The sequence below is a fragment of the Pelobates fuscus genome, chromosome 6, assembly GCF_036172605.1.
Source record: "Pelobates fuscus isolate aPelFus1 chromosome 6, aPelFus1.pri, whole genome shotgun sequence".
NCBI classification, from domain to species: domain Eukaryota; kingdom Metazoa; phylum Chordata; class Amphibia; order Anura; family Pelobatidae; genus Pelobates; species Pelobates fuscus.
The window spans coordinates 24,060,160-24,075,741 of record NC_086322.1 but is presented as its reverse complement, the minus strand read 5'-3'; the positions used below and the strand labels follow the sequence as shown (position 1 = coordinate 24,075,741).

The 15,582-nt window shown below is 40.7% G+C and overlaps 1 protein-coding gene and 1 long non-coding RNA gene across 10 annotated transcripts in view; both read right to left on the bottom strand.

Moving 5' to 3' along the window:
- Positions 1-562: 562 nt before the first annotated feature.
- LOC134614124 (uncharacterized) lies at positions 563-3,499 on the bottom strand. Its single transcript, XR_010091239.1, has 2 exons — positions 3,162-3,499; positions 563-3,128 (listed from the first exon to the last, which is right to left on the bottom strand). It is a non-coding gene; the product is annotated as an uncharacterized LOC134614124 (long non-coding RNA).
- A 1,325-nt stretch (positions 3,500-4,824) lies between these two features.
- DYSF (dysferlin) overlaps positions 4,825-15,582 on the bottom strand; it is a 352,788-nt gene continuing 342,030 nt past the window's right edge. For all 9 annotated transcript variants that reach the window (XM_063457567.1, XM_063457574.1, XM_063457569.1 and 6 more), the window contains 3 exons: positions 13,212-13,321; positions 12,078-12,225; positions 4,825-6,098 (listed from right to left, as the gene is read on the bottom strand). In XM_063457567.1, coding sequence (XP_063313637.1) covers positions 6,060-6,098; positions 12,078-12,225; positions 13,212-13,321 — 297 coding nt within the window. In that variant the 3' untranslated portion in view covers positions 4,825-6,059. The remainder of the gene's footprint in view (positions 6,099-12,077; positions 12,226-13,211; positions 13,322-15,582) is intronic.

Sequence of the window (15,582 nt, the reverse complement as noted above, 5' to 3'; positions counted from 1 at the left end):
TCATGCCCCTGCAGTCCCATTGCTCAATTATCTGCTGTTTAAAAGTTAAATCACTTTTGTTTCTGATTATGCAGCCCTCGTCACACCTCCTCTTGCTGTGACTGACACAGCCTGCATTGAGAAAAATTGCATAATTTTCAATCAGATGTTAACTTGCATTAGCAGTGTTTATAACTTGGTCAGTCAATTGAATTTTAATCACACACAGGAGGCTCCTGTGGGGCCTATGAGACTATTAACAGAGCAGGCGATAAGAAATTCTACATTAAACAGACTGTGCAGTAAAGGAACCTAAAATAGCAAGGTTTCTTTCAGGGAGACTTTAGGAAGGCTGTGCAGGTAAGTGTGACTAGGGTTGTATTATCAGAGTGATCTAACTCCTAAATGGCAGAATTGAGCAGTGAGACTGCAGGGGCATGATCTATACACCAAAACTGCTTCATTAACCTAAATTTAATTTGGTGCCCATAGTGTCCCTTTAATTCTGGTAGTCATTTATGACAATGACAATAACATGTTTTGCATTTAAAAAAACGTAACCAATTTAACAAAAACACCAAAGTCAGGTTTGAAAATTTAATGGCACTTAAGTTTATAAAATATAACATTACCAACATAATAACAGTAGTTTTTCTGTCAGCCACAGGGCCGCCACACTGACATAAATGCTCAGCGACAGAATGACCGGCATTCGACTAACACAAGCATCACATCAACAAAGCAAAATTCGAATACATTTAGAAGTAAAAAGGCACGTGTTCCTTCTGGCTTCTTTTATTAGTTAAAGCTACACAATTTAAGTTACAGAAGACGTAAAATATAGAGAAGAAAACTGCAAATACGTGTTCATGAGGTACTGATAGCTTGATAGATACATTCATACATTCCTGAAATAGAGAGAGATCGCAATTATTCTGCCTGATGACAAAACCATAAAAATGTCAGACTAACCGGACGGTATTCATCTGAAATACAGTAACAGATATAGCAAAAATATCAACGGTTCAGGCAACATCAAAGCAAAAAAGTAAACGATATTAGGTATCTCAGGATTATTTACTAAACCAGGAATTGTTGTAGAGATTTGACAAGGAAATTGCACATTGTAGATCAAATATAGATCTCGGCTTGCCGTTTGACCTAAAAAAATTGTCATCTCCAGTTTAGAAAATAACCTAAGTAGTATCTTTGGTTTATTTATCAAGTTCAAGATATATTTCCTATAATTTCAAGAAATGTGACTGCTCTTTGAAAGTAATTCAGTATATCTGCAGGCAAAAAAAAAAGGTATTATGCAGGAGAGTTTTCTAGTGAGAATTTGCTTGAAATAGACTAGAGAATATAAAGCTTTGGTGAAAATGGACTCTGTGAATATTGTTCCAGGATGCTTGCGGTGTGTATGAGAGAATGACTGTTGGATTTTGTTGATTTTTTTGTTTCCCCCCAGATCTGCTCGGTTTACATTTTGCACAAAGTTTCTCAACTCACTACAAGGACAGAAAATACCACTTAATGTAATCCCATAATGAGATGTGGTGGGCTGACAGCTGAGTTGCTAAATGTACTCTCTCAACCCCACAAAACAAAGCAAATCAAAATTTAGGATGGGTCAGCCATAGTGAGAGATTTCTGCATGACCAAAGCTGCAGTCCAGAGTGAGTTTTAGAGTATACCTGGCAATTTAGTTAGGTGTATTTCCTGTGTAATACGCTCCCTTCATTTATATTAAACCATAGCAAATGAACTCACTAGCGGTCGTTAAATTAAAGCACCAATATTCGTCAGGAACCAACAACCGAAAACATCATTGATTATCAAAGTAAATGGAGCAAGGGCAACCGTTCATACAAAACATGCACCCTCAGGAACAATACATTAAAGGGGCATTGCAGTCACTCTAACTATTAAATCTCTTTGAATTGGTTATAGTTCCTGGAGCACCCTGGCACTGTGCCTACATTCAGCGTTAAACCAAATTAGAGCTATTTAACATTAAATAAGGGTCCCTGGCCACACACAGTCCGACCCCTTCTGGAGGTGTGGCTAAGGCAGAGATTATACACTTCCTAGTATTCATAGCCTTCATACTGTCAAGTTAGAGCTCTGATAGGCTAAAAGCAGTCAGCTGACACTATCAGCCAATCACGATTGCCCATTGCTGCTCAGGCAAATACTTCCTCAGTAGCCAAAGCAGCACAGAGGGGGATTCTCATTTAGCATTAACACATAAAAACATTAAAACCGATTAAATGTTTAATGAAATGACGATACCAGGGGACTCCAGACACTATAACCAGTTTAATGATATGAAGCAGATACAGTGCCTACAGAGTCCCTTTAAACTATGCAGTTCTTATGGGCAAATTGATAGAGTAACATTGGGGATGCTTTTGATACAATGGGATATAGGCCTATTTAAGCTACCTGGCCTCATCTTTTAGTATATATGCGATAATACTGAATAAGCAATTGTTCAATAAACATCTGTCCACTGATATTTAGTAATCTTATGGTTAAAATTTAATTGTTTTAGAAAATATGTGTTAAGCTACTCCTTGAAAATGTGTTTCTCATGTTTCTTAAAAATCAAAATGTGATCTACACCTTTATGAATTGGAAGGGGGCGGTATTACATCCCTACCCTCCCCCCTACTATTCTCAAACCTTACACTCAATTTTCTTGGGGGGGTGACGTTTTCTCCTACCCTCCAGCTTCCAACACTAATGGCTGGAAATCTATTGATTGATTACCCCGAGTTTAAACTTTAGTGTGTCTTAAAGCTATGCCATATACACAGACACGGTATATGTAAACTATAAATTTAAGGGCAAACTAGCTGAACTGCAGGCATTGCTGGCCTGAGCAATTTCCCCAGTTTAGCTAATGTAGCCTTAGACTGGAAATTCACTTTGAATTCCTGGCAATATAGTACACTATTTCAATGTTGATTTAAAATATGAATTTTCATGAATAAATGAGTGAAGAACAAATTATCTTGTAAACAATCCAACATTGTGAAAATAGCTAACAAAAATATCCATTCTGTTACCCTCGTACAGAGAAGCTACGTGGAAAGAAGATGACAGGACCAATTTAAGGCACACAATATCTAATACTGCGTTTAATACTATTACTATATACTATCAAATTACTATTTTACTATACTAATACTATCAAATCATTTAACCAGAAAACACACACTTAGATTTTGCACGTTTTCAAGAAAGTAGCAGATTATACATTGATGGGTTGGACGTATGAAGGGCTGAGTTCAGTCTTCTAAGAATGTATCTGGGGCCCTCATGGCAAAACATGTAATTTGAGATATTGTACCTGAAGCACCTGAATCACTTGGCTATCTCACCATCTGACTAGATTTATTACATCAGATATGTATCTGTAAATATAATATTTTGTCCATGAAAGGTCTTCAAACCCTCATCAGATGTCACCATCTATATCACTTTTGGGTAAAATCAGTGAAGATTAGCGCACAGTCCAGATTTTGGGATCCTTTCATGCCAGCCCAGATTTAGTTCCATGCTTTCCTGGTCCAGGGATACCAGTTAACTAACCCCAGACAGCACAGCGCTTTATGCAGTAGGTCGAAGGACTTCCAACCCGGCATTCTGAACTCCAAGCTGACATGTTCCACCCGCTTCTCAGGTTGCACCTGCCCATTGTGGGTGTCACCAGTGCAGCAACTTGCTTCACTGAAGCTCCCTTGAAGGCCCACCCAGATGCCCTGATTACATACCTCCCAATGTTGTGACGAGGTATGACGTAATCATAGCACCAGCTCTTTGTAAACCATGCAATGTTCCGATATTTGTGACTTAGGCAGCACTGAAACAATTAAATGTGTATACATTGAGGTTTTGCATAGGAAAAATAGATAGGGCAAACTTTGATAATTGCACTTTTTATAAGCAGACCTTTTTTATGCATTTCAGCTGAAGAAGCACAACTTAGAACCCAAAAATTACCGTAAGTCACTAATTACTTTGCCAACCCATTTGTGGATAACTGTGTTCTATCCTAAAGGTAGGATAGTTATTTACCAACGCAGCTTTGTACAAAGGCACATTGTTATATCGTAAAGTGCAGAAATAACATAGCTAAATAATCTAATTCCTTCCATGGAACTACCAGACGCCAAACAAACTCAACCAGCGCATGGAGACAAAAGCCAAGGACCTAAATAAAAAATAATTAGGTGACATTAAAATACAACAGCCTTGAAAAAAAAACCAGCCTTGAAGAAAAATGCCTAATGTGAATAATGTACAGGAATCTATCAATAGTTTGCATAGGTGGTATGTTCCTATCACAGGTAACCAGATAACTGGAGTTTCTGACGGAGGATTGTGTGAGTTTAATATGATTGGAAGTTCATTACAAATATCTAATCTCTCTCATAGACAACCTCTACTGAAATAAGAGATGGATTTAAACAGGAAATTAACTTTTTCCCCTGGAAATATTATATGATTGGGTATATGCACACACGTATATATATATACACACACTGTATTATTCATATGAATCATAGAATGTTCTTCGGATTTTCAAGAGAATTTTAAATACAAGTTTATTCCTAGTGGTATAATTACAACAAGCCTACTTCTGGTTATATAATAAGATATTTAGTGTATTACGCTGTATGTGCAATAATGGAGTTTTCATGGTCTAAGCAGTAACTTAACCCTCACAATCCTGCTACAGAATTAGCAGCTAAAACACACTGCAATTGGCATGCTGAATATGAATTGGAGTGAGTACCATCCAGTGAGAAATATAAGTATGTTTTCCCTTTTGAAAGCTTTGTTGCATGTGGGAGAGGGGCTTATTTTGCTTGATATTGCTCCACTTCTTAATACTATACTTTGAATACTCTGCAATTAGGTTGGGGGTCACACCACAAGGGGAAGTGTATAGGAGCAAATGTATACAGAGAACAGGTCTTGTAAGGCAAGAAGTAGGAGGAACCAACCCACATACTCCAGGCCTAGAGGAAAAGCTGTTTGGCCCAGATTGTACCCATGTATGGCTATCATGCCTGGTGCAATATCTGGCCAGTCGACCTTAGACCCAGAACCTCCTGTTCAGATGGAGAATCCCAATAAAATCTTTAAACCACCTATCCCTAAATTTCACCTGCATAAAATAACTATGGTTATCATGTTCAAATCTTGAAAATTCATTTATATCACATGATTAAAGAAAAGCTATATTAAATGGATATTGAGACAAGTCTAAATTAATGCAAGAATATACTTCCAGGGCACCAGGATGTAATATTCACCAAGGGAAGGTGGATGTGCAATCTCAGCTATGAAATTTAGATTCCATGATATATTGGTTAGCTAACCATAGCTATTCTACTGCAATGTGATTGGTCAAGGTTGACTGTGTGTGTGTGTGAGGGACTAACGATTGTGTGTGTGTGTGTGTGTGAGAGAGAGACTAATGTTGTTAAGTCCATATGTGTAGTTAGGTCTCTACATTGAGAGAAATATGTTTAAACAAAAGAAACAAAATACTAGTGTATATATATAACCTTATAATACTTGGGAAACTTTGTGGGTTTCTGTAGTATAAATGTGAAATTGAAATAAAAAACTAGATGGGCCTAGCCGATATGAAATCCAGTGTTTATGTACATTATATGTTAATAAAAAAAATTGCCTTTGCTCTAGGTTTGGCTATTTTCTTGCAACTATTAGATCACAGGGTACATTGTCACGTGCATACACAGTCAGATTTTATGAACCCCTGCCAATGACTGTACTGCCTCTGTGTGGTGAGGAAACAGAATTATTGACAATTTGACATGAACGATCCTTATACTATAAATCCTGCCAGTAGATGTAGCTTCCAGCAGAGCTCATACAGTCTGGAATCAGCTAAATCACATAGGGGTCGAGCGATGCATAGGTAGATCTAGGTAGAGGCTTGTTTTGGTTCACAGTGTTGAAGCTTATCTCATATCTCAGGCAGAAGATATCCCTGAAGACTACGTCCATCGATAGATCATTCCCGCTGTTAATAAGGCCAGTTATTGGAAGGGTTTCACCAGTTTCATAGCTGCATAGTTCTGTGTAGAAAAGAAAGAGACAGGTGTGAAATAGCGCCCAGGTTAGCACAGAGGCATGGGTCTGAATTCTGATAGTTATTATACCTATTCCATGTACCCATTTACCAGAGAGGATTGTCATCTACAAGGGGAATGCATTACAAGATCCAATTCCTTTATTCTCCATAGTGGTTCTTCACTCACAGCCCAGCATGATTTATCACTACATTCCAAGTTAATTACAATGGACTTTGGTAAAAAATAGGTACTGGGACTAACTGCTAAATGTTCTGACATTTTCTGATTGCATCTTTTTAACTGCGCTACAGAATAGCGCTTGCTTTTCATCAGATAAATATGCTCCATACAGTCCTTTTTAATCAATAGTCTTGTCATCAGTTTTTTTGTTAGTTTTTTTGTTTAAAAATATTTATCACCGTTTGATTTGCATTTGTGAGATAAACACATTTAATACGGAACTCCCATATATTTCCTCCATGCTTCTAAGAAGATGTACAGAGAACCAGAGTTCTCTCGACTAGGCAGGAAAAGATCTGCGTACACCCCAAGCTCAGTTTAATATGTGCATACAGTATGTTTCAAAGTACAGTGTACCGTAATTTACAGTCACTTCATGAGAAGTTTACAGGCTCCATCTAGTGGGAAAATGGAGAATTGTAATTTCAAAAAGTTTAGCATACTATGTTACAGAAACATATTTTAAGATGAAGGTTACCAGAAGAGAGGATGTTTGGACATTGGCATTCACTCTCACCAAGATAAAAAGGATTATTTTACTAAAAGAAACTATTGCAATAGTGTGGTGTGCATGTTTATTATTCCAACTCATTATTCCTAGCCAAAGTAAATATATCGGAAACTGCAATGAAAATCATGCAAATAAAATGGGCGTGCTGAGAGTTCAATTCAGAGGTAAATGCTAATATGCCTGCGTTGGGACACGAGTAGAGCTATGCAGGGCCGGATTAAGAGCACAGTGGGCCTGGTGCTGACAATTATGATGGGCCTAATTACGGAATCTTATCGACCAAAAACACAAAAACAGTCATACCTCCCAAGCGTCATGTATCTGATGGAGATGGTGTTGGAGGGAAGGATTCAGCTATAAGAAAACACATACTCTATGTGCTTTACTGGGGCAGTACTGCGTATTGTGCAGCACTGCAGCACTCTTTCTAATTTATGCTTTCATCTTTCAAGTAAATCCATACCCCCTAACAGCAGTGTCCAGTGAAGCAGGCAGTCAATGGGCAGGGTAAAAGGGTGGGCCACTGGTGCGAATCACGTAACCAGACCTGCCAAAAGGGGAGAACATGCCCAAAAAGGGGGCATGTCTGTCCAACGAATTTGAAGGACAGCCTGGCATGAATGCATGTCAGGCTGCCCGCCAATCATGCAGGCTGTCCAACTAAGGGCATACTATGCAGGCAGCACCCTGAGCTTGACATAAATGTGTCTAATGATGCACTCACTCCATGCTTTCTAAGGACTGTCCCCTAGCACTCGCTGGTCCACTTGTCTCCTTACCTTCTTACTAGCAGGCAGAAACTCCTGAGACAGAGAAAAGGTGTATGTAGTGAGTGTAGAAGAAAGGGGACATGCCACAGTGTTAGAGAGACCAACGTCTGCATTACCTAAACTAATTTTATTGTCAGCCAGTCCACACAAGTTTTGTTCCCATACATCCCTCTTAAGCTTCCAAACTTAAAGGGACACTATAGTCACCAGAACAACTACCACTTATTGTATTTTTTTCTGCTAAGTAGAATAATTCCATTCAGGCCTTTTGCAGTAAACACTGTCTTTTCAGAGAAAATAACTCCACTGGCCACTCCTTAGATAGCTGCTAGAGGTGCTTTACTGGGGCAGTACTGCGTATTGTGCAGCACTGCAGCACTGCCATTCAGTGTCTCCACCCTCTGCATGCAGACACTGAACTTTCCTCATAGAGATGCATTGATTCAATTTATCTTTATGAGGAGATGATTATTTGTATAATCACAAGGAGTGAAATCAGAGAAAATTCTGTAAAATCACCAACAAACTACTCACAGTTTGATTCTGCTGTATAGATGGATTGCTCCCAATGTCTCCCTGTCTCCCAGTGTCTCAGTCTCGCAAGTCACCCAGTGTCTCAGTATCCCTATGTATCACAGTGTCAGTGTCCCCATGTCGCCCAGTCCCCTAGTCTCCCAGTGCCTCAGTGTCCCCATTTCTCCCAGTGTCCCAATGTCTCAGTGTCCCCCATGTCACTAGGATACTGGGGACACAGTGAGACCCGGGAACACTGAGAGACATGGGGACACTGAGAGACCCGGGAACACACAGACATGGGGATACTGGGAGACATGGTGACATTGAGACATTTAGGGAAACTGGGAGAAATGGGGACACTGAGACACTAGGGACACAGACACTGAGAGACATGGGGACACTGAAACATTTGGGGACACTGAGAGACATGGGAACACACAGACATGGGGACACTGGGAGACATGGGGACACTGGGAGACATTTGGACACTGGGAGACATGGGGACACTGAGATATTTAGGGAAACTGGGAGAAATGGGGACACTGTGACACTAGGGACACAGACACATGAAGACATTGAAACATTTGGGGACACTAAGACACTAGGGACACAGAGACATGGGAACACAGACACTGGGAGACTAGGGGACACTGGGAGACAGACACTTGGGGACACTGGGAGACATGGGGACAGTTGTGGACATAGACATGGGGACACTGGGACCTATAGGGACACTGGGAGACATGGGGACACTAGGCACACTGAGACACTAGGGGACACTAAGATACTAGGGAAACAGAGACATGGGAACACAGACACCGGGAGACTAGGGGACACTGGGAGACTAGGGGACACTGGGAGACTAGGGGACACTGGGAGACTAGGGGACACTGGGAGATACTGGGAGACTAGGGGACACTGGCTGGGAGACAGACACTTGGGGACACTGGAAGACATGGGGACAGTTGTGGACATAGACATGGGGATACTGGGACATATAGGGACACATGGGGACACTAGGCATACTGAGAGACATGGGACACATACACTGGGAGACTTGGGGACACTGAGACACTAGGGACACTGGCTGGGGGACATGGGGGACATGGGGACACATAGTGTCTCCGTGTCCCAATGTCTCAGTGTCTCCCAATGTCCCTATGTCTCACAGCGTCCCCATGTGTCTCAGCATCCCCATGTGTCCCAGTGTCCCCTAGTGTCTCAGTGTCCACTAGTGTCTCAGTGTCCCTATGTTTTCCAGTGTCCCCAAGTGTCTCAGTGTTCCTATGTGTCCTAGTGTCTGTGTCCCCATGTGTCCTAGTGTTTGTGTCCTCTAGTGTCTCAGTGTCCCCATATGTCCCTTAGTGTCCCCTAGTGCCTCAGTGTCCCCATGTGTCCCCTAGTGTCTCAGTGTCTCCATGTGTCCCTGATGCCTTTCCCCCATCCCTCACTTACTGTAGAGCTGCTGTCTGGACTCTGCTGTGTAGCTGCTCCCCCACGGATCAGTGAGTAGTAGAGAGAGGCAGGGATATGCTGTAACTTCCTATCCCTGCCTCTCTCCACACACAGTGACCCCTACTGGCCGGTGCTGGTATTGCAGAGTAATCTCTATTTATTCTGAGAAAAATACCTTCATTTGTATTGCCGGTATTACTGCAATACCGGCATGGTCAGGCAGCCTCAAATACCGGCTGTGCCAGTAAAATACCAGTCAGGTGGCAAACGTAAGAGTAGTGTGTAAAAAAAAAAAAAAAAAAAAAATTTTTTTTTTTTTTAAATCAATGGGCCTATTCCATGGGCCTGGGCCTGGAGCTGCAGCTCCATCAGCCCCTATGTTAATCCGGCCCTGGAGCTATGATCTGAGTAATCTCTTTCTTTCCTCCGTGTAAACCATGCATGGTGGTAGGAAGAGGCAGCGACTGTGTGTGAAAGATTAGGGGGGAGAGTGAATGGGATTGGGCTGCTATTAAGAAGGGAACATGTAAGGATTAAGTGGGGACCACTGGATAATGGTGGCAGAGTGGATGGAGATGCTTGAAGAGTGGATGAAGGTTCGTTGACGATTGGTTGGACATTGCTAAATCAGCAGAACACCCATGTATGACAGTGAGACAGATAGACACATTGTGACTGAGACCAGCCACCTTTCCTTAAAATAACCATGTTACTCATAAAACAAAACCAGCACTGCAGGAGCACTAAGGTACCACAATGGATGTAGTGCTCATGGCAACTTGCTAATCAATATACAGCTGCCCACTTGGAGTATAGTATAAATTACAAGTATTACTGCAGTATTAAATGCATCGATTGCAAGGGACGTAATACTTCTGCACAGAAGGTATAACATTTCACTCTGTAATATAACGTCCACAGCTATCAATGTTGGTTTTTATCTGTGTGGCTAGAAATAAGGCTAAAATTACTTATTACAAATTTAAGATGTAAAAACATGATAGCAATCTGTAAATTAACTGTTTTGAGGATGTAGATTACATTCTAACCTCTGTAATCTCCAGATGCCATATATGTGTTTTATTAATGAAATTCACTATTTACTACACAAGGTATGTGGGCTATACAAGGTTCGGCGTCCACATAGGAAATCGGATGGTTGGTTTGTACTCTGCGTAATCGTATTAAGCCTTTGTTTAGCACAGAAACCTATGCTGTAAAGAATTACACTTTTATCTACAGAGTGCTACCCGAATGAGTAAGATATGAGAGCACTGTAGACGCGGGTGGCACAGACCGTTGGAGAGAAGCCCAGATGTAGCCACTACGTAATGAAATAAATTGAATCCAGGCACAAGAGTGTTTAATAAACTTGTATCACATGATGAAAGTTTAATTTGTTCATGGGTGATCATGAAATCTCCGTTTGAAGTACCACATACGATGGGTATTCACTAAGCAGAGCAATCTATTCTGTCACACTCCAGGACAGATATTAGCAGCTCGTCAAACTTACCTACGCTCATGCTTATAAGGAAAATATGGAGTCACAGATGGCACAAAAAGTGCTTTACAGGCTTATATTTAATATTTCTATAACATATGTTGATGCACTAACAGAAAAAATATGTTATGGCCAATCGAAAAACACATTTAAATATATATAATTTTTTGGCTAGAAAATGTTTATATTTTCCTCAGTGCTTTTTCACCAAGAGGGCTCAACATGCTTGTCCCACGCTATCTGATTAAAGGAAATCAGCAACTAATTAATCGTATTTAGATTAGCAGGATAAAGAGTGAGTCAAACTCCCAGTAATATAGCTGCTACTTTGGTGCATATGCAGTTGGCACATTAACCAACTGAATTATCTCTTATGCAATTTTGGATCTAAATTATGTGTTGATGGTTTAGGTGTTTCATTCGGCAAAGCAGAACCCATTTGGCCTCATCCTGCACTAATCTGGGTTATCTGTTCTGTAATTAAATCAAGGGTTTGTGGACAACGGAATCTTAAGACCAACTACGACACACAAACATTGACTTCACAAAGGGCAAGAGGTCACCCATTTAAACTTGAAGAAAGGAAATGTTAAACAATGTCTTGATGCATGTTGTAAAACTAAATAAACAAAGATATACTAGTTAGTATGTGGACTAACATATTGATGATTCAAATGAGAATTCTGACTGCCAAGAAGGCTTTATTCCCCATGTTGTGGCACAACTGAAAATCACATCAAATTAGTTTTTTCACAAAACATTTGTGAAAAGTTGAACTTGATGGACTTGAGTGTTTTTCAGCCTATATCACTATGTATCTATGTAACATATTTTATTTATCTTCCTTCATCTCATTTGTTCCAACTTGTATTATTACTGGATATTGAACATTTGCATTTGTGTTTATTTACTACAGAGTTATAGAATGCGATGAAACTTGATTAATACATTATCAACAATAATAAAAGTGTGAATAAATGTCTTACCGGAAAAGCATACAAGAAGATTCCAAAGAAAAGCAAAAGCAGGAAGACGATGATCGCAACAAAGATGATACACTTGTATCTCCGCCACAGGATGTATTTCAAGGTTTTATACGGGGATGTGAACCAGAAGAATGATGTTTCTGGTCGTCTATGACCAAAAAAAAACATTGTTATAAGAGATATGTGTGATCCTCACACACAGACAGACTTTGTGTTACATAAAATAATAATAATAATAATAATAATAATAATAATATGGTTAAGCTAAATTAAAAACAATGTTAAGCATCAAGGTACACCCAATTGGTAAATGGTTATCCATTAAAAGATGAGATTAGACCAGATGATAATTCTTAGCTATCATCGTTGTGTTGGTCAATAAAAGTAGATGAGGACCAATTTGGAAGCTTAAGATTCTGGAAGTTCATGAGTGCAGTGCAAATAGTGTCTGTCAATTCTCCACATTGTTTACTTTTTAAAATAATTAATCATTTTTCCAGAGTTGAAGATCTAATTAAAATACCTGTTTGCGGATCTGGGATTTTTCCTTATTTGAAATGAGTTTTAATAAAACATTTTTACCACCCAAATATCAGAAGGCTACAACAACAATTTAGTTTTTTTATAGCAAAGCTTTTAACGAGAAAGCTTGGGTTATGTATTGAATAAGCCAATTCCAAGCCTACATTTTTGGGGCTTCTACAAGACAAGACAAAATAATTTCCTGACTCTCTCTATATCCCCGATGGAAGCACCCTATCCTTTGGATGAGGGATCGCAATAATATAGTGAAATTATAGGAGCGTCCATTATGGTCCATTAAGAACTATAAGGACAGTTTATTAACATGCTAGGCAAAGCTGCTATGTATCAGTTAAAGTGATGATTTGTCAAAGTCAGGGATGCATGATAACATTAAGAAATGAACCGCTCAGTTTTACCAGGGCTTCTGGGGCCTAGGGTTGAGATGATTTAAAAAGAACCTACAAGTGAATGTCACCAGATGCAGGCCATACCTACATGAGCAAAACATTATAGTGGACCCTGAAATGAAAGGTGTGTGCCTGGCCACACAATGGATGCGTGGTCAGGTTCTTGGTACAAATCTGGAATAATATAAGAATGGTTTCATACTTTGGTTCTTCCAGCCGTGGGTTCATGTTTGGTTCCTCACGGCCAATGCCCGCTGGCCTTTCGTCATATTCATGTTCATTTACAATTTCTAAAGTCAATTCAAGTTTTCCCTGGAGAAAAACCACAAAGGACAAAGTTAAAAAAATGAGAATCCTTTCTATTGAACAAGGGCCAGGTATAAACACTAACAAGGTTGGTGATAACATTTAGCAACGTGATGCATTTAGCAAAGCAGTTTGAAAAGCTACTTCAGAGCTTCACGGCAATGAACAGAGTGAAAAATAAACACCACAAAAAAATAAAAAAATAAAATCTGAAAAATACTCACCTCTAAATGAATATAATTTGCTTCAAATTCATTGTCAGCAAATTAACAGCTTCCATACAGTTACATCGGTCCCAGGAAGATGTTTTTTATTATTTTTCAATGGGAGCAAGAGATCATGTGATATGAAGGCTCATACTCTGCGGTAGTTTTATTTATAATGTAATATGTCCCTATGTTACTTTATTATTCCACTGGATCCCCATTGATAGGAATATTTATTAATCCCGCTTCAGGGCAGCTTCCCAAAATAAGATGCTTACCCGTGGTGGAGATGGACTCAATACTGTTATGAAGATAATGATGATGTTTTGAAGAATTCATTTTAAAGTTAATTACCGTATTTTTCGCTCCATAAGACGCACTTTTTTTCCCCTCAAAAGTGAGGGGAAATGTCTGTGCGTCTTATGGAGCGAATATGAAGCTTTACTTATCTGTCTTGCAGCGTTGGCCGGCAGCACAGGGCGCACCGCGGTAATGGAACTTGAATTTCATGTTCCGGTTTCCGGCGGGACTGAAAGGAAGTGTGCACAAGCTGAGTGCGCACTTCCTTGCAGTCCCGCCGGAAACCGGAACATGAAATTCAAGTTCCACTACCGCGGTGCGCCCTGTGCTGCCGGCCAACGCTGCAAGACAGGTAAGTAATTATGGGACAAGGGGAGGGGGACAGTATGGGAGAGAAGAATATGGTCAGGGGGATGAAGTCTATGGGGAGGGGGGGGATGAAGTCTATGGGGAGGGGGGGATGAAGTCTATGGGGAGGGGGGGGATGAAGTCTATGGGGAGGGGGGGATGAAGTCTATGGGGAGGGGGATGAAGTCTATGGGGAGGGGGGGATGAAGTCTATGGGGAGGGGGGGATGAAGTCTATGGGGAGGGGGGGATGAAGTCTATGGGGAGGGGGGGAGATTAAGTCTATGGGGAGGGGGTGGATGAAGTCTATGGGGAGGGGGGATGAAGTCTATGGGGGGGATGAAGTCTATGGGGAGGGGGTGGATGAAGACTATGGGGAGGGGGGAGATGAAGTCTATGGGGAGGGGGGAGATGAAGTCTATGGGGAGGGGGGGAGATGAAGTCTATGAGGAGGGGGGGAGATGAAGTCTATGAGGAGGGGGGGAGATGAAGTCTATGAGGAGGGGGGGAGATGAAGTCTATGGGGAGGGGGGGAGATTAAGTCTATGGGGAGGGGGGGAGATGAAGTCTATGGGGAGGGGGGAGATGAAGTCAATGGGGAGGGGGGGAGATGAAGTCTATGGGGAGGGGGGGAGATGAAGTCTATGGGGAGGGGGGAGATGAAGTCTATGGGGAGGGGGTGGATGAAGTCTATGGGGAGGGGGTGGATGAAGTCTATGGGGAGGGGGTGGATGAAGACTATGGGGAGGGGGTGGATGAAGACTATGGGAAGGGGGTGAGTGAAGACTATGGGAGAGAGGAGAAGACTATGGGAGGGGGGGGACACTATGGGACAGGGGAGAAAAAAAATATTCTGTACAAACTGTCCCATAGTAAGAAACACTATGGGACAGTTTGTTCAGAATATTTTTTTTCTGGGTTTCTTCCTCTAAAAACTAGGTGGAGGTGCGTCTTATGGAGCGAAAAATACGGTATATCACAATTGAAAAATTGGTTTCTGAGCGAATCTTCCAGTTGAGGAAAATGGCTCCAAGCGGATGTTGTGTAAATAAATTGAGTCCCTGACATAAAATGATAAGTGCTATAGTAGACTATTGTTGTGAAGAGGCAACTCTTTAACACGGCCACTGTGCATAGTTAGAAAGCATTTATCTCTGCGGATCTCACAGACAGCTAAAGGTAGCAGGTCATTGAGCATTAAATGCGAATCAAAGACAGAAACAAGCAGGAGATATTAAAATATTGAAACAAAGGGGGGAAAGGCAAAATAAAATCAGTAAGGAGAATAATATTACAATAGTGTAAACATATAAATATGCCAGTTTTGGGGGTTGTGAAGAAATGGCTATAACACATTGGAAAATGGTATAAAGCTTAGAAAAATGATTTAAGATTTTTGAATACAGACAGGTTC